Below are 17687 nucleotides of genomic sequence, written 5' to 3' on the forward strand. Positions count from 1 at the left end.
TGATCGCTACTTTTTCTTAAACCTTAAACCTGCAGGCTCCCCTGTAACCTTCCACATTCCCTCTACAATCCCACCTCGCTCTCCTGTCAGAATAGCAGACTTTCAGGAGGGTGAAGGGGGTGAATCCTCATGCTTTGTATCTGTTGCAGCCCGGGTTAGTGATTTATGATAAACATGCAGCCGTTCAGGCATTAAAGGACAAGGCTGCAGGGTCAAAGCTCTGCAAACTAACAGCTTAAAAAGGCAGACACACTCCTCTTGTGTGCGTCTTTGTGAGAACTGGGACACATTTCATGTCCAGAAGCGAAACAGGAGGGTTGTATCCAGAGGCGGTTTGAGCGTTTTGAGGGCGGTCCCAGGGGAACCACATGGACGTCATTAAAGGACACGAGTGGAGAGAGAGAATATAAATCACCCTGGTCAACAGAAAATCACATCCTAATCCTTATCATTTATTTATGTCTGCTTTTTTTAGAAGTGTGTGTGTGTGTGTGCTTCTCTTTCATGTGTGTCCAGGGATGTGTATGCGCATTAGCATGTCATCTGTCGGGGGATGCAGGGAGCAGATTGTGTATTGTCATGTTAATGTGAAGGTACAAATTAAACCAGGACCTCTCAGGGTTTATTGAATTTAATGGGTTGTAATCACAGATTTATTGCATTTCTAATTATTCTCCAGTTTCTCCAGTTTATTATGTCAGCTGTGTTTTTCTGGAGGAGTCTTCTTAAAGCCGCCGTCGGTTTTGTTAGAAATTGGAAACGAGCTGAACGAGCGCTGAATTTTTCCCGACCTGGCTCTCTTTCATCAACATCACAGCAGGTGGAGGGTATGCATATGTGAGTGTGTGTGTGTGTGTGTGTGTGTGTGTGTGAGAGCCAAAAATAAATGTCAGGAAGAGACGAGTGAAGCTGCAGAAGCATCGACACTTTTAGAAAAAAAAAAACCTCTTTAGTCTCTTTAGTTTGTCTCACACACTCTGTGTCTGTATCATCACTCTCTCTTGCATGACGTTATGCACGCTCTCTCTCTCTCTCTCTCTCTCTCTCTCTCTCTCTCTCTCTCTCCATGCAGTTTTTTTTTTCCAAGGAGAATGGTTTCCATGGCGACCCAGTGCAGGCATTTCATGACTGATGTATGTGTGTGTGCAGCTCTGTGTGAGTGCAGATTAAATTACTGCCATGTAGAGAATGTTTATGATTTTTTAAAAAGCATCCATGTTGTTTCTCTTTTTATGGGATGTTTCTGATGCATTTCAGCTTTTCTTTTTTTTTTTTATAACAATGATGGATGCAGCCAGAGGCCATTTTGTAGAGATTGAGGACACCAGTTAGCACAGTGATGTGGTAAATGGTAAATGGTAAATGGACTTGAGCTTGTTTAGTTCAATCAGAGTCCATCAGAAGTAACTCATCCATTCATACACATTCATATGAAGCAGCGGGAGCAACTTGGGGTTAAGTGTCTTGCCCAAGGACACGTCGTACATGTTGCTGCAGGAGCTGGGGATCGCACCCCGACCCTCCATTTGAGTAACGACCGACTCTACCACTGAGCCACGTATCTTGAATATTTTTTACGTTTTCTATCAGACTCTTCGGACTTTATGTACGGCAACACTAAAGATTTCATGGGCTTGTCACACATCTCTGAGCATACCCCTGCTCCTGTGTGTGTGTGTGTGTGTGTGTGTGTGTGTGTGTGTGTGTGTGTGTGTGTGTGTGTGTGTGTGTGTGTGTGTGTGTGTGTGTGTGTGTGTGTGTGTGTGTGTGTGTGTGTGTGTGTGTACATGTCGGCCTGCATTGATGTATGATGCCTAACAGGGTGGAGCAATCCACCCAGGGTTTTAGAGGAAGCTGTAACCAATATATCCTTTCAGCTGAGTGGCCACCTGGGCTGGTGTCTGTGTAAAAGGCAATTCCACGGGTTAACATGCGTGTGTGTGTGTGTGTGTTTGGAGGTGGAGAGTCCCAACAGTCATGTTGCTTATTTACCTTGTAGTCACAGCTGTAAAGAAGTAGCAGCGACAAGGGAGTGACTGTGAAGAAATGTGTCCGTTTAGTGGATATTAAATCCCAGAAAACCTCTCTTCACGGTCGGTTCAGGATTGCAGCAGCTGATACACGTCTGAAAGCTTTATAGCTCTCCAGAAGGATTCACCATTCAACATGCCACTTGTTGTTTTGACAGAGGAAATAATACAAACTTGTGCTGCAGCATGGGACAGAGCCACAGCAAAGAGCAAAAAGTAAAACAGCCTTAATGTACAGTCTATGGTAAAAGAAAACATCACTTTAGCTGAATTTAAAGGGTGAAATAATGACTTTATGATGTATGAGGGTATTGGTTAAGTATTGTCCATATGACTAAAGATTCAAAGTGTCAACAAAAGTTTTGTTTTTAAGTTTTAGCAACACGAAGGTCATGAGTTCAGCACTCACTCTGAGTAGTTAGACACACTAAGATTTTTTCTCACAGCTCCTACATTGCACATTTTGTACATTCTGTTTTTTTATTTTTTATTTATTTTTTATTTTATTTTTTACATTTAATTTAATTTAATTTGATTTAATTTAACTTTATTTTATTTTAATTTTAATTTTTAATTTTATTTAATTTTATTTAATTTTTATTTTTTTTATATTTTACATTTTTAAATTCTATTTTATATATTGTAATAGCTTCTTATTCTGTATTATTTAAGTTGTTGCTAGTTCAGCTTTATTTCCTTGTTAATTGTTTAGCACCAATACACCAAGTCAATTCCTTGTATGTGTAAATGTACTTTGCAATAAACCCAGATTCTGATTCTGATTCTGATTCTGATGGTAAGATAAGTTTGTTTTGTGCTTGTTCGACGATACATTTTGATCCTTTAATGAGGAAGAGTACCTGCATTAGATCGTCTGTGACCTTGTTTCTTTTCTCTGTGTTTTTCAGGGTTCATTTCCAGGGAACTTACACTTGGTTCTGGTGTTGCGTCCCAATACTTTGTTCCAGCGGACTCTGTCAGACTTCTTGTTCAAGTTCAACAAGGATGAGTTCAAGATGAAGGTGACGTCTGATTGTTCCTCATTTTTATCCTTTTCTTTAATGTATTTATTTCCATCAGTGTCAGGTGTCTCAACACTCAGTTGATGATTTTATCAGGTGGTGATGCTGAGTTCAGTGACTGAGCTCCATGCTTATATCGACCCGGGACAATTGACCCCAGAGTTTGGAGGCACGCAGGAGTACTGCCATGAGAGCTGGATCTCACATCGCACTGTATGTACACACATGCAAAACGTTTTATATAAATGTACATGTTTCTGAGCGTTGCGTATTTAATCGTGTCTGAATGTCTCCTCTGCAGGCAATCGAAGCGTTCGCCCTCATGGTGAAGACGACGGCTCAGACCCTGCAGGCGTTCGGCACGGAGCTCGCAGAGACAGAATTACCGAACGACGCCGAGGCCACCACCAACCTGCTGCACGCACACACGCTGAAGAAGGACACTATGAAGGTCACATATTTCACCTCTATATTTTCTGCAAAGTAGTAACACAGGTGTATCACATGTTCAATCTAATGCAGAGTGTAGACACTGAAAATAGTTTTGCTCACTTTCCAGGAGGACCTGCAGGTGGCGCTGTCTCAAGGGGGACGCCTGCTGGAGTGCATTAATGAGCCTCTGCAGACAGAACCTGAGTACAGCATGACCTACGATGAACTGGAAAACTTAGCGACTGTACAGAGGTAGAGGAAGGTTTACATGCATGATGCCTTATGAGGCGATAACAGAGATAATAATTCTCCTTTTCCTCCTCAGACTCCTGGGCCAGCTGGACGAAACAGAGACGGCGTTTGACGACTTCTGGGAGCGCCACCGCACCAAGCTGGAGCAGTGTTTACAGCTCCGACATTTTGAGCAGCACTTCCGTGAAGTGAGTTGAGCCGCCGACTTGTGGGAAATGTAGTTTAAACAGATCTAATGTATGCTTATGAAGCAGTATTGATCATGTGTGTGTGTGTGTGTTTGTAGGTGCGAGGCCAGCTTGACGCAACATCAGAGCGTTTGTCCGGCTTCTCAGAGGTCAGCGTTAACCCCGCGCACGCCGAGCACGTCCTCCGAGAGCTCAGCGGCCATGAGAGCAAAGCCTGTGTAAGACACACACACACACACAAAACACACAATGACGCACACACGGTGCAGAAAACACATACTCAACACTTTCACCTTTACAGCATCCTTGAAGCCGCATGGTTAATGACATAATCAATGTGATGCCCTTTGCTTCCCCCCACTCACAATCAGTGAACGTGGAGGAGACAGAGAGGTACAGGGAGCACACTGGAACACATTCTGCACAGTTTGCAAAATGATAAACATTTATTTTTAGTGATTTCAGCGGTGTGGGTCTGCACAGAAAAAGAAAACAAAAAAAGGTTCATGTTTCCAGATTTTTTGCATCTTTATGAAATCTATAAATCTGTGTTTCTAAAACTTAACATCAGATAGTTTTTCTTTGTGTCTGTGCAACATTTAGCCTCTATACCTGTGTCTAAACTTTAACACATCTACCAAGAAAAGAGTCTGAGTGAGAATGTCTTGCAGATGAAGCATCACAGATAAACAAAGTCGATGTTTGTAGGACGTTTTAGTCACACATCCGTCAAGATAGTCGTGCAATATTTAGATATTCTACTCTAAGACGGAAAAGGATCTGGTTTAAATCTGGACTGCTGGAGGAGAAGGAGAGGAGGATTGATTTATCGTCAGGTCTGACTATCTGATAAGACAGTATTCTCTTTTTATCCTGATTTTAAGAACAAACACCTTCACTGTGTTGGAACAGGACATACTCGACTGCGCCCTGTCGCTGGCCAGTGAGGGCGACCTCCTGATAGAAAACTCCCACTACGCCGAGGACTCCATCAGGCCGAAGTGCAGCGAGCTGAGAGGAGTGTGTGAGGAGATCGGCTCCACTCTGAGGAGCAAGAAGAACCTCCTGCTCAGAGCCATGGAGCTCCACCAAGCTCTGGAGAAGGTACGAGGACGCTCAGTGAGAGAGAGAGAGAGAGCGAGACACCAGATTTTAAAAACAACACTGAATCCATGTTTATCCTCGCAGGCGTCTCGGTGGTGTGAGGAGGGGATCTTCCTGTTGGCGAGCCAGCCGGTTGACCGCTGTCAGTCTCAGGACGGAGCCGAAGCAGCTCTGCAGGAGCTGGAGCGATACCTGGACACGGCTGCACCGCACACGCTCGCTGACTGCAGCGCCATCTGCTGCCAGTACGAGCCGGTGCTCACTCCTCAGCTCAGGGTCAGTAGGAAGTGGATTTAACAAATTCATAACATGACTTCATGACAGTTTTGGAGCTACCTTATCGCTGTCATTTTGAATCTAATTTAAGTGTTCTGTTTCTCCACTGACAGGAGAACATGTATAGAGACACTCACAGAACGAATCTTTGCAGAAAAAGAACCGAAAACAGCTGCAGCATCATCGTCTTCACAGCAACCAGACTCAGTTTAAAAAACAGTCTTTTTAGAGTGCAGAACACAGAGGTTGCTCAGCTGTCACTTCCTACAAGTCACACATTAATAATGCAATCAAACTCACACACTGTGGAAGTGTTAGTACACACACTCCTCATTTCTGCAAGCTTAAATTGCTGTTTTTGTGAATGGAGTTTGGTTGCTTTGAAGGGAGAATTGAAACGTCTGTTTCCGGTTAAAACAGCGTTTAATTCTTTATCAAAAAGATCATTTTCTGTCCAGATAATTTCAGTAATGTTGTCAGAAACTGAGAATAATAATGTGAACCTTTTAGTGGCAAAAATAAGCACTCTAGCCCAAATAATTGAACTGTTTTTGTCTGTTTTTGTTCCACCAGGACCAGGTGGAGAGAGTTTTCCAGAAGCAAACATCCGTCCAGGAGATGTTCGAGAAGAGACGCATCAGTCTGAAGAAACTCGCCGCCAAACAGACCAGACCAGTCCAGCCAGTGGCCCCCAGACCTGAAGTCAAGTCTCCTCTCTCCTCTCCCAGTAAGACACTGATTTAATAAAAACCCAGCGGCATTTTCCGCCTTCAGAGGACTCATTCTAAACTCGTCGATTGTATAAAAGTCTAAACATATGACATTGTGTGTCTCAGATCAACAGAGAAAAGAGAGAAGATACTCTGCGGATAATGTCATCTGCAAAAAGGTAAATACACGACTTCCCATTGTTATGATCAGCACGTCTTCCTAGTGTTTTAAAAATCACTGAGAGGTTCAGAGATGTTTGGTTAAAGCTCAGCAGATGTAAAAAAAAAAGGTGATCGTTTGTTTCCAGGCGGAGTCTCCCGTGCTAAACGGCGGCACCAGACATGCGTCCCTCTCAGAAGAAGAAGAGAATCTGGCTGTGCTTCGTCGGTAAGAAGTCCACCTTAAAGTCACACACAGGAGAGCAGTAAACAGGGCAGTGAGCGTGTCATCGGTTTCTTTTTAAAGTTTTAAAAAAGTCTTAAAAACTGGGATCTCCTGTTTGAGAGTTTCTGTGTTAAAGCTTCTTCTTCTGTGTTCCAGCCACGTGATGAATGAGCTGCTGGAGACGGAGAGGGCGTACGTGGAGGAGCTGCTGTGTGTGCTGGAGGTGACTGAGTTTATTTATATCAACCTCAGCTGTATGGACGCACCAGGGTCGCACTGTTCCCATCATTAATCGACTCAGAAATGTACATCTTTGTGAATCTCTGTCATGTAAATATAAATCTGAAACTCCAGGGCTACGCAGCAGAGATGGACAACCCGGCCATGGCGCCCCTCATCCCGAACACGCTGCTCAGCAAGAAGGACGTCCTGTTTGGAAACATGTCTGAAATCCACCAGTTTCACAAGAGGTGATCTTCTGTCACACACACACACACACACACACACACACGCACACACACGCACACTTCACCTCGTCAGTCATCCACACTCCTTCGTTTGGTCGTTTGTTTTGTGGCGTCTGCAGACAGCGTCCATGTTTTCAAAATGTTTTTGCATCTTCAGCTTTAAAGGAATCATGATGATCATCACTTCAAATCATCACTTCGAATAGGCAGAATTACCTGCTGACAGAAGAAGAACATTTCACTCAACAAGATACTTTTTTTAAACAAATAGGAAGTAGAAATTTCGAGCATTAAAGAACTGCAGATCATTTCAAACGGGTGCTAGCATAAAAAAAAAGGACATTTCTTTGAGGAAAGACTTGAAAAGACACCTTACAAATACTAACACAAAGTGATTTTTTTGCAAGCTAAGCATGATGGGAAATGGAGGCTGTTGCTACAATATCTTTAAACACTACAGCTCCAGAAAACAGGACACGTTTCTGAGCGTACAGTGCTGCTGGAATCGTCTCTACATTCTCAGGGTATAAGAGCATATTTAACTTCATGTTTGTTGTTGTCTGCAGGACGTTTCTGAAGGAGCTGGAAGCGTACACCGACTGCCCAGAACTGGTGGGCCGCTGCTTTTTAGAGAGGGTGAGCACTTAACGTCCTACTCAGGTCTCGACTGTTTACCGAGAAAGAGCCAATAAACAAATCTCTCACTTCTCGAGAAGTCGAAGGAGCGGCTTGTTAATGACTGATCTGTTGCTCCTGCAGATGAAGGACCTGCAGATCTACGAGGCGTACTGTCAGAACAAACCTCGCTCTGAGAGCCTGTGGAGACAATGCTCCGACTGTGCCTTCTTCCAGGTCTCACCTTTAACCTTTTATCAGCTCCTTCTTGCTTTCATGTGTTTTTAAAGAAGTATAAAAATGAAGTCAGTTGGTTTTTTTCATAACCAGGAGTGCCAGAAGAAGCTGGAACATAAACTTGGTTTGGACTCCTACCTCCTCAAACCCGTCCAGAGAATCACCAAGTACCAGCTCCTGCTCAAGGTAGGACGTGTGATGAAATATTTATTCTGTACGTCTCGGTGTGTTTTATTTAAAACTCACCGTTTCCTCCGCTTCTCCTCGTGTTCCTGCAGGAGATGTTGAAGTACAGTAAGGGCTGTGACGGCAGCGACCACCTGCAGGAAGCTCTCTCGTCCATCCTCGGGATCCTGAAAGCTGTTAATGACTCCATGCACCTCATCGCCATCACAGGATACGAGGTCAGAGACACTAGGCTGTTTTAAAGGATTTTTAGAGAAACCAAAAAGTTGTTTTTGAACTGGTTGACTCTTGCAGGACATGTTTTTGAATCAGTTTAGAAAAAGAAAGCAGATTGTTGCATTTGAATCCATTTTTCTGGGAGAATCTTTTGCAGCATCTTCAGTTGTTTTGCAGCCTCGACTGTAAATCTCTGTCTCGTCTCGTTTCCAGGGTAACCTGTCAGAGCTCGGCCGCCTGCTGATGCAGGGCTCCTTCAGCGTGTGGACGGAGCATAAGAAAGGGCACGCCAAGGTGAAGGACCTGGCTCGGTTTAAGCCCATGCAGCGGCACCTGTTCCTGCACCAGAAGGCCCTGCTCTTCTGTAAGAGGAGGGAGGAGAACGGGGAGGGATACGAGAAAGCTCCGTCGTACAGCTTCAAACACTCGCTCAGTGTAAGATGTTTAATGTGTATGTTTGGGTCGTAAAGATTTACAGATACCTCATTTTCTGAATTGAAAAACGAGCTGAGGATTCGGCTCCGATCAGAGATAGACCTTTTCATTACAGGGTTAACAGGATGTTAGACCGCTCCCCTCAAAGCCACCAGACTCCACTGACAAAAACAGTAACTTTACTCAGCAGAATACAGTCAGTGCAGCCTTTAAAACAACATGAAATGCAAAAATAAACTCACCTAAAGATGCAGCGCTGATTCAGCGACTCCCGTTTCCTGCGAGGTAGAATGACTGATTTTGTCAGACACAGATTTTGTTACCGGATAAAGAACAAGCATCTTTACCTCATAAGAAATGAATCCTCTCTCTAAAGCCGTGATAATCAATCTGAGACTGTCAGTGGAAAAATGAAAAAAAGTGTTTTAGTTGCAGCCTGTTTTGTTGTGGTCCACTGAGTGCAGAAAAACATGTAACATTTCTCTTAAATACTAAATAATATAAATATAAATTCCTGTTTGAAGACTTTTTTTTTTTTGGTGTAATAAGTGCCGACACGTACTCTTCATTCTTTTCACAGATGAGCGCGGTGGGTTTTACAGAGAACGCGAAAGGGGACAACAAGAAGTTTGAGATTTGGTGCAACTCCAGGGATGAAGTTTTTATAGTGCAGGTAACGTCAACGCCCCTGACTACTCTTTTCTAACCACAGAAGAAGAAGAAGAAGAATCCACCTACATTTTCCATTTCTGTCTCCCCTTAGGCTCCGACGCCGGAGATTAAAACAACGTGGGTGAACGAGATCCGGAAAGTTCTGACGCAGCAGCTCAAAGCCTGCAGAGGTAACACGGACACACACACACACACACGCCTGTTTGCACTTCTTCTTCTTCTCTGTCTTTTACACGCATCATAACTGAACTGTTTGTGTTTCAGATGCCAGCCAGCAGAAGATCTCAGACTCTGTCTCTCCAAGTCCCACCAGCAACAACACGTCCATCTCCCTCAGGTTGGTGTTTCACTTCATCAGTTTATCCTTATTTAAACTCTAATAACCTTCTTCTTCTTCTTCTTCTTCTTCTTCTTCTCTTCAGTCCCTTTCGTAGCAACGGTCAGAAAAACCAGAAGAAGCAGGAGGAGAAGAAGGTGGAGCCGAGCACAATATCAGACGTCAACTCATCGCCCAAACACAGAGGTAAAAGTTTGATCCAATCGAGCGACCGTCTGCAAACATCAAATGTTTCTCCGTCCTCATGGCTCTTCTTCCCTTCATCACCTTCACCTCCACGTCTCCTCCTTCTCTTTTCTTCATCGGGCTACATGTGCGCCCTCTTCCCTCTCTCTCTTTTCTATTTCTCCTCCTACCTTCCATTTCAAAACCATCGTTTTCCAGATGAACCGGTGACCAGCCCGACCACTGACAGGTCCTCAGTGGCTAAAAAGCGTTTTACTTTGCAGGGCTTCAGCAATCTCAAGAGTCCCAAAGGTAAACAAGGGGGTCACACCATGCTTTATCAACACATTCTATCCAACTAACTCTAGACATATTTCACACTTTGTAAGCGATTTATGAGATTGTCCCGTCATTCTTTATGTGGAGTGAAATCATAAAATGAAGACTCTCCTCGTTGCATAATGGACCTGATGGAGGAAGTAGGGCTCCGCTGCTCTGCAAGCTGTGCAGGCAGTGCCTACATGTCCCAGGATGCAGCAGCTGCAGCCTCCTCCTCTGCTTCATGGGGACGGAAAATCTGTTTTCTGGAAGTGCTGGAAAACATCAGAAACAGAGTTCATACTGAAATGCAAAATAACGACAACTTACAGTTAATGACTGTCAGTACCAAAGTCTAGAAACGGCGACTTTATCTGGGCTTATTTTGAGGATGATTGGCTGTCACTTTTACACTGCAGGTCACACCTACACATTCACAAACTGATGGCAGCGGCTGCTGTATAAAGAGTCCATCAGTATTAACTCATCCATTCATACACATTCATACACCGCCGACAAAGCAGCGGGAGCAACATGGGGTTAAATGTCTTGCCCAAGGACACATCGGACATGTGGCTGCAGGAGCTGGGGGATCAAACCCCTGACCTGCGCCCCCCCATGATGATTGTGCTTTAATGTTGCTCATACACTGCCCCCTGGTGGTAAAAGCTTAACATTGCAACTTGTCCTGCTGATGATGAAATCAGGATGTGACATTATTCTCAGCGTGATGATTTCCTGCTCCTTACCTTTCTTCTTCTTCTTCTTCTTCTTCTTCTTCCTTCTCTTTGCGTTCCTCTCCTCTGTGCCGGGCCAGGCTCCACCCTGAGCCCCGAGCACGCCTCCAAACGCCACTTGGTCAAGAGTGACCCCACCCCGTTTGGGTTCAAAGGTAGATCGCTGTCCCGTCACACGGAGCATCTTATCGTCATCCATCGGCACTCCAGTGTTTTACATCTGTGACTCACATAGAAGCAGTAAACATTAACCCAGAGACGACTTGTTCTTCATCATCACCCTGCTCACACAGACAATCTGCAGGTCCTGGAAGTCTTTAAACCATGACTATTAAATTACTATTATTACCTAGTTTTCATTCCCTTTGTCCTCTGTGCAGATTCACAAAAATCTGCATCCGACCTGTAAACATTTAGACCAATGAAATGTCTTCTAAAGTCTTCTTTGATTTCCTGAAACATGCAGATGATCTGTGGAGTTTTCCCCCCATTAACACATGTGCTTACAATCATTTGTTCCCAGGTCATCATCATCATCATCATTGTTTGTGTTTTGTGAATCTTTTAAAGTAATTGTTCATCGTTTTGGAGGAAAAGGCTCCCCTGATTTCTTGCAGTGATTAGCTTAGCATAAAGCCTGGAAACAGATGTGTTATTTGTCTGAAGCACAACCTGTGTGCCTTCATGGGGAACACTTTTGATGTTGTCTGAATATGAACTTTTTTATCTTCTGATCCACATAAAGGACAAAATCATCTCACATGTTCTCTGAAAACGTCCTTTAAACGAGCGATAAGCTAACCCGGCTAACACCCGTCTGACTGATCGGCCCGGCTGTTTGTCTCCATGCAGAGTCGGCTCCTCATGTCAGCCTGAGCAAAGTGAAATGGATGAGTACCTCTAGTCTGTTACAGAGCAAGCGGCGAGGTACACAGCCGCTCTGACGACGAGCCACTGATAGATGTTTGCTGTGGTTTGTGGTGCTCATGAGTGATTTATCCTCGAGGTAAAGTTTAGAGGGCATGAGCTCAAATCAGTCATTCCCTTTTCTTCTACGTTGGGTGATTCTGATTGTGTGGCGTTGGGAATAATAAGAGCGAGTAGAGAAACTTGTTTTCCTGACTGGCCGTCGTATCGGCCTCGAGTACATCGAGATGATTCACAACTCTTGGATGGTTGTTTTTCGGGGATCTGTGTGCTGTCTGCGTTGATTTTCTCTGGGATTTTTGGAGGAGTCTGGTTCCACTTTTGTGTGTAAATCATGGACTGTATACAGGAAGTGGATGGTAGCTACTGCAACACCGTGCTTTGGTTTGGAGGCCACTATTTAAAGCCCCAAATTTTGCATATTGACCATTTCCACCCTGGTCTTGGTGGAGAGAGAATTGAACATATTTGGACGACAAGCTGCAGAGAAAATAATCCAATTTACTGAGCAGAAACAAGAATTTCAATGAGAACAGAAAGCTCCAAAGTCTGTCTTTTACTGAGGTTAAAAAAGTCCAGCCTGCCTCCAGACAGTCAAAGGTTGTCAAAGATTTGTATATTTTTTTAAAACCCCCACAACTAATTCATAAGACAGGCACGTTGAGGAGGAGTGAATCCATCAAAATTGCAGGGAAACTCCTGCACTCTGCATAAACTGAACAAAAACATTGCCAACCTTTTTTCCTGCAACTTTTGGTGATTAAAAACAGAAAATAAAGCAATATTGCCCCCTGCTGGCCATTAGAAAGAATGCACGTTAAAGGCACTTCTTCATTTGCTTCACCTTTCAAACGCAGACGCCACGTCCACTTCTTCTAAACGGTCGTTCGATTCACTTCAAACATTGTTTTGTCAGGAACAAATCGTGTGTGTTTGTGCGCCCCCTTGAGGTTTCTGTGTGTTACTGCGACTCCCTTTTCAAGTGGCATTCAGCTTCCAAACATTCACAAACATGTTACGACTCTGTGTTTCCGTCCTTTTGATACTGATAATAAACATCCTGTCTCACTCTGAGCAGCAGAGTCAAACATTTTTAACTAGTTTAGTCGATCAATTTGACATTTTTCTGATTTTCTTCGTTCTTTAAAAGGAAGCGCTTTAATGCCACATGGAGAGGGAGTAACGCATTTTCCGTTTTTTTCTGCTTCTTATTGTTTCATTTTGCTCTCTTGTCCTCATGCAGGCTGGAACAAGGCGTCTCTCTCTGTGGACGCCTCAGAGGAGAACGATGGGTACTCGAGCAGTGAGGACCCCATCACGTCCGAGCCCGAGGACGACGTGGGGAAGAAACTGGTGAGTCTCTCTCGCCGCTTCATTTCACTTTATGTTAAATGTTCCTGACTCTTTAAACCTCTTACTTACTCACCTCCTCCTCCTCCTCCTCCTCCTCCTCCTCCTCCTCCTCCTCCTCGGTGATCTTCGACTGTTCAGGCTCCGGGGAAGTACACGGTGGTGGCGGACTGTGAGAAGGCGGGACCTCAGGAGCTGTCCGTCAAGAGTGGAGACATGGTGCAGCTAATCAGAGAAGGAGAGGAGGGACAGTGGTAAACATCTTCAAAGCTTATGCAGAAAAAAAAATGTTCTTAACATTTTCTAATTTGCAAAAAACAAGTAGAAGTATACATTTAGCAAATCACAGTGTTTTCATTTCTGTGCAGGTTTGTGAAGAACCTCCGCACCAGTAAGGAGGGCTGGGTGGCAGCAGCAAACCTCCTCAGCCTCATCTCAGAGTCCAAGTCGTCGCAGTCGCTCAGCAGCTCAGGTATCTGCACATCTTCCTCTTCCCCCTGGAGTCACTGACAACAAGTTCAGAGCTTGAGGAATATTTCGACTGAATTTTCAAAACGTACAGATCCTCTCATCCTCGGAGTAAAACTGGAAGGCGCTCAAAGTTTGGGTTTCAAATTTGGTACAGAAACTGATGTTGATAACTGCAAGGACCCTGTTGATGTTCTAAAGATTATCATCGTTATTTTAAGTGTTTTTCTGGACTTTAAAGCGTCCCAACAAGCCCCAAAAAGACATTGAGCAGAGGTGATATGTCTGATCTTTAATGAGTGTCAGACATGAAATAGTTTAAGCCCACTCCTCTCCCGTTGTCGTTGAATTATGACATTTTGGTAGGCAGAAACTTAATGAATTATTAGTCTCATTTTTTGGCCATTTTTTAGAAATCTTACTTGAAGAAACTTTTCCCAAAGGGTCATCAAATCAAGCTGGAATTAAATCAAAGCAGAAAGGGTGTGTACATTTATAAACTTGTGTGGATTATATTTTCCTGTGAAACTTCAAACAGACACATTCAGAGATAAAGGGCCGAATAAAGATCTCAAGTTTGTGCTGAAGATTTCGTACATTTCTGGGATGAATCCAATAAGAGGTGTTTGATTTTAGGGAGGGTTACATTTGGGCAAGTCTTTTCCTTTTGCAGGAAAGTGCAACAGAGTGTGACGGTTGTTGTTTGTGTGTTTGTCCTGCAGATGGCAGCGTCTCCGGTAACATCAGCACTTCTTCCAGCTGCAGTGAGACTTACACCAGCTACTCCGACATCAAACCCTGACGCCTCCATCCCTCCCTCGACTGAAAAAACAAACATTTTCCCCCCGTGGATTTACAAACCCAGAGAGCTGACCCTGACAGGAGGAGGAGGACGGGGATCATCACATCCACCTTACAGTTTGTCAGAGTCAAGCAGAAAAACCAAAGCTGCCCTCGTATCTGAATGTTCCCAGTGTTTTAGTTTAGACTGAATCTGCAGCGTTACTCTCTCTTCTCGTTCAAAACATTTCCTGTACTTCACATATTTTGGGATCTTAATTTTAGATCCCAACATATGTAAAACAACAGGTTTAAAAATAACACTCTGTAAATGTATGTTAGGTATTTTTGCTGTTCATTCCAGTGACAGAAAATTCATATTCTTTAAATACCAATGAATACTAGTTCCTCAACGAGCACGTTTAAGTCACCCGCCGTGTTTCCTCCTGTCAGGCCCTCCTCACTTACGTCTGTAAACGCCACAGAGAAGCTTCAATAACCCCTCGGATCATGTAGCATCAAATCAGACAGATTGAAAGAGTATCTGCATTAAAAAAACGCGAGCTGTCAGCAGCTTAAAAAACTGTTCAAACCTCAACCTTCCTGAACCTTACAAGTGGACAACATCTCGGCAAAGCAGCAGGTTGATGTGTGAAACATCCTCTTATTGGCTCTTCACACTGTGAAAAGTGGCAGCTGGCTGCAAAAAGAAAAATACTTAAGAGTGGTGTCAGTGGATTTAATGCGTCAGTGTTCGTCCCATTCATGATAGTTAATTAGCCCCTCCCTTCAGCTTGGTGTACTGGTGTTAACTGAACACGCACTCCACGAGAACGGCAGCTTGGAACAACTTCTAAACCTCCTTTTGTTTCGCTTAGTGATTTAGCAACTCGTCTCTGATTTGCTCTGGAGTCACCTCTCAGGAAGCCCTAGAAGTCGTGTGGGCAGGCAGGTGTGACTGCATGCCTGCGTGTGTCACCTGAAATGTCTTTGTGTGTGTGTGTGTGTGTGTGTGTGTGTGTGTGTGTGTGTGTGTGTGTGTGTGTGTGTGTGTGTGTGTGTGTGTGTGTGTGTGTGTGTGTGTGTGTGTGTGTGTGCTGCCGAAGTAACAACAAGATTATGTCCCTGAAGAGCCCGACCAATATTTTTGTTTTACGATACAGCTCAACCAGCCACCATAAATCAGAAGGAAAATGTACTTTAGGTGCAGATAAAATAAAGCTTTTAACAGAGCAAGGACTGATGACCAAACAATACAAACATAGGAAAAATGTAAACAACAAATCCCTCATCTGTCGGCCTCTAACTGCATATCTTTTCCAACTGTATTAAAGTAAAACACACTTAGTTTATTTTCACATCAGACAGAGAAAAAAAGCAGCAAATACACAAATTTTAGAGCCTTAAAGTAGGTAAGAACTGCTGCTGTGCTTACACAATAAAAAAACAAACAAAGGTGGAGGATTAGAGCCTGAGTGATATTTATGTTGTAGCCCATCACAGGAATATAGGCATCATCATCAGTGCATCCTCGCTCGATTTTATACAATCATGGCAGCACTTTCTGCAGCTCGTGCAGTGTGGTGTTTAATTCTGCAGCACCTTTTGCATTGTCATATTGCTGCACAGTCCAACTGGGAAGATATTCCACTTCATTTTAAATGTGTTAATCGATGCCCTCTGTATCCACATGAGTCAGGCTCTTATCTCTTAGAAGTTACACTGAAGCTAAAAGTTCATTCTCATGAATGTGCATGCTGGATTTATTTTCTAAAAAGGTCAAGTTTATTGATGAAGACAAATGCACATCCAAACCTCTTCATCGTGATCAAGTTTTATGCGACGGCCTCTCCCCTCACCTATCTTTGCTCTGCACTGCAGCAACAAAGGCCGTCTTTGTCCCCTCCCTGCGCTCCCAGCCCCGCTCAGGCATGTGACAGTATCTCCACCTCTCTCTCTCTCTCTGAGCTAACCGGGCCCTGTCAGACCTCCAGGACATGTTTGCAGTGCACCACCAGCCTGAGAGCAATATTTGCTTACTTGACACCTCAATGTAGCTGAGTAATCTTCACGGTGGAAGGTGACAAAAAAAAAGAAAAGACAAAAGTCTGACTTATTGGTGTGAGTTACACATCGAAGGGTTGGTGAGGAAGCTCGATAGCTGTGTTGTAAAAATGAGGATGTTTATATAGTTTGATAACACAACCAGCTGCTGTGACGCTCTTCTTTATACACAAAACTTGTGCTGTTCTGATCACTGAATGACACCTTTTTATTACATGTTTTTTCCACAGTAAACATGTTTTTTATACCACAAAATTTCTACTGAATCCAGAAGGCCGCTGTAAAACAATCTCCTCCTTTTTCCGTCTTAAATGTTGAATGTTTGACTCTGTTATGAACTCAGCCCCACCTGTGCATTCCTTGGTTCAGATTGTATTCGTCCGCTGGATTTACAAACTAAGTTGAGCTGTGGTTTCGGCCTCTTTGCTGATGTAAAACCAGGATTTTAATCGAATGTGGGTGTCCCTGTGGAAGGAGAGCGTTGTAGAAAAAATAAGAAACTACTTAACGGGCCTCTTGGTGTCAAACTGTGGCTGGTATTATGTGTCGTAAAATCTGTAAGAATGAGAAATGTGTGTTATCCTTGTACAGATCTTATACCTCACATTGTTTTCCTCCAGCGCATGTATATTGTGAAGAGGTTTATGGGGTTTTTGTGAGTCTTCTTGTCTCTCTGTACATCCGCATGTTCTTCAAAGATATCATTTAAAACTCTCACGTTATCGCCCCTGAATGAGATAAGTATTTTTTACCAGGCACTGTTGTAATGTGTGAGAGTTTTTTTTTTTTTGCCCTCTTGTAAAAGCTGACACGGGCACTAAACTTGTCAGTGTTTTGTCATGATCACATAATGTTGAATTATTTGTATTTTCGACTTGAAAGGCCGGAGAAATGAGAAGGGTTACTATATTTTTTAGTTTCTTTTTATGCAGCACATTGCAGCAACCACTGTCTTTATTTTCCTATTGTATCTACTGAGTATGGTGTTGATATAAATATATTATAATGAGACATATCAGTGTATATTTGTACATATGTAATTCTGAATTGTATGTAAAATAAAATGCAGCTTTAATAAAGTCTGAGACAGTTTCCTCTATACGTTTTAGTCTTTTTTTGTGGGAAATAAAATTATTTTATTGCATTTACTTTTTGATTATAACTTCATCATTAAGTAGCTTATTTTTTAAATTCTAAAACCATCTATAGTTTATTTGTTTCATAATTTGGATGAAAAATTAAAGATAATTAATAATAATAATTAAATTAATATATATAATATACTATAAAATATTAATAATATAAAATATTAAT

At 43.1% G+C, this 17687-nt stretch overlaps 1 protein-coding gene across 1 annotated transcript in view; it reads left to right on the forward strand.

Annotated features, from left to right (window-relative positions):
- The window catches only part of mcf2la (mcf.2 cell line derived transforming sequence-like a), a 44150-nt gene extending 26678 nt beyond the window's left edge, over positions 1-17472 (forward strand). Inside the window, exons 5-33 of the mRNA XM_061032854.1 lie at positions 2939-3052; positions 3149-3265; positions 3354-3503; positions 3612-3736; positions 3810-3924; positions 4023-4142; positions 4837-5028; positions 5113-5304; positions 5878-6031; positions 6141-6193; positions 6323-6402; positions 6556-6622; positions 6754-6869; positions 7433-7502; positions 7626-7718; positions 7812-7904; positions 7997-8122; positions 8334-8555; positions 9136-9228; positions 9319-9397; positions 9492-9564; positions 9650-9750; positions 9949-10041; positions 10865-10939; positions 12955-13064; positions 13203-13315; positions 13430-13533; positions 14252-16389; positions 16459-17472. Of these exons, the coding sequence (XP_060888837.1) occupies positions 2939-3052; positions 3149-3265; positions 3354-3503; positions 3612-3736; positions 3810-3924; positions 4023-4142; positions 4837-5028; positions 5113-5304; positions 5878-6031; positions 6141-6193; positions 6323-6402; positions 6556-6622; positions 6754-6869; positions 7433-7502; positions 7626-7718; positions 7812-7904; positions 7997-8122; positions 8334-8555; positions 9136-9228; positions 9319-9397; positions 9492-9564; positions 9650-9750; positions 9949-10041; positions 10865-10939; positions 12955-13064; positions 13203-13315; positions 13430-13533; positions 14252-14331 (3120 nt within the window). The 3' untranslated portion in view covers positions 14332-16389; positions 16459-17472. The remainder of the gene's footprint in view (positions 1-2938; positions 3053-3148; positions 3266-3353; positions 3504-3611; positions 3737-3809; positions 3925-4022; positions 4143-4836; positions 5029-5112; positions 5305-5877; positions 6032-6140; positions 6194-6322; positions 6403-6555; positions 6623-6753; positions 6870-7432; positions 7503-7625; positions 7719-7811; positions 7905-7996; positions 8123-8333; positions 8556-9135; positions 9229-9318; positions 9398-9491; positions 9565-9649; positions 9751-9948; positions 10042-10864; positions 10940-12954; positions 13065-13202; positions 13316-13429; positions 13534-14251; positions 16390-16458) is intronic.
- Positions 17473-17687: the final 215 nt, after the last annotated feature.

Source organism: Labrus mixtus, chromosome 24, assembly GCF_963584025.1.
Source record: "Labrus mixtus chromosome 24, fLabMix1.1, whole genome shotgun sequence".
Classification (NCBI taxonomy): domain Eukaryota; kingdom Metazoa; phylum Chordata; class Actinopteri; order Labriformes; family Labridae; genus Labrus; species Labrus mixtus.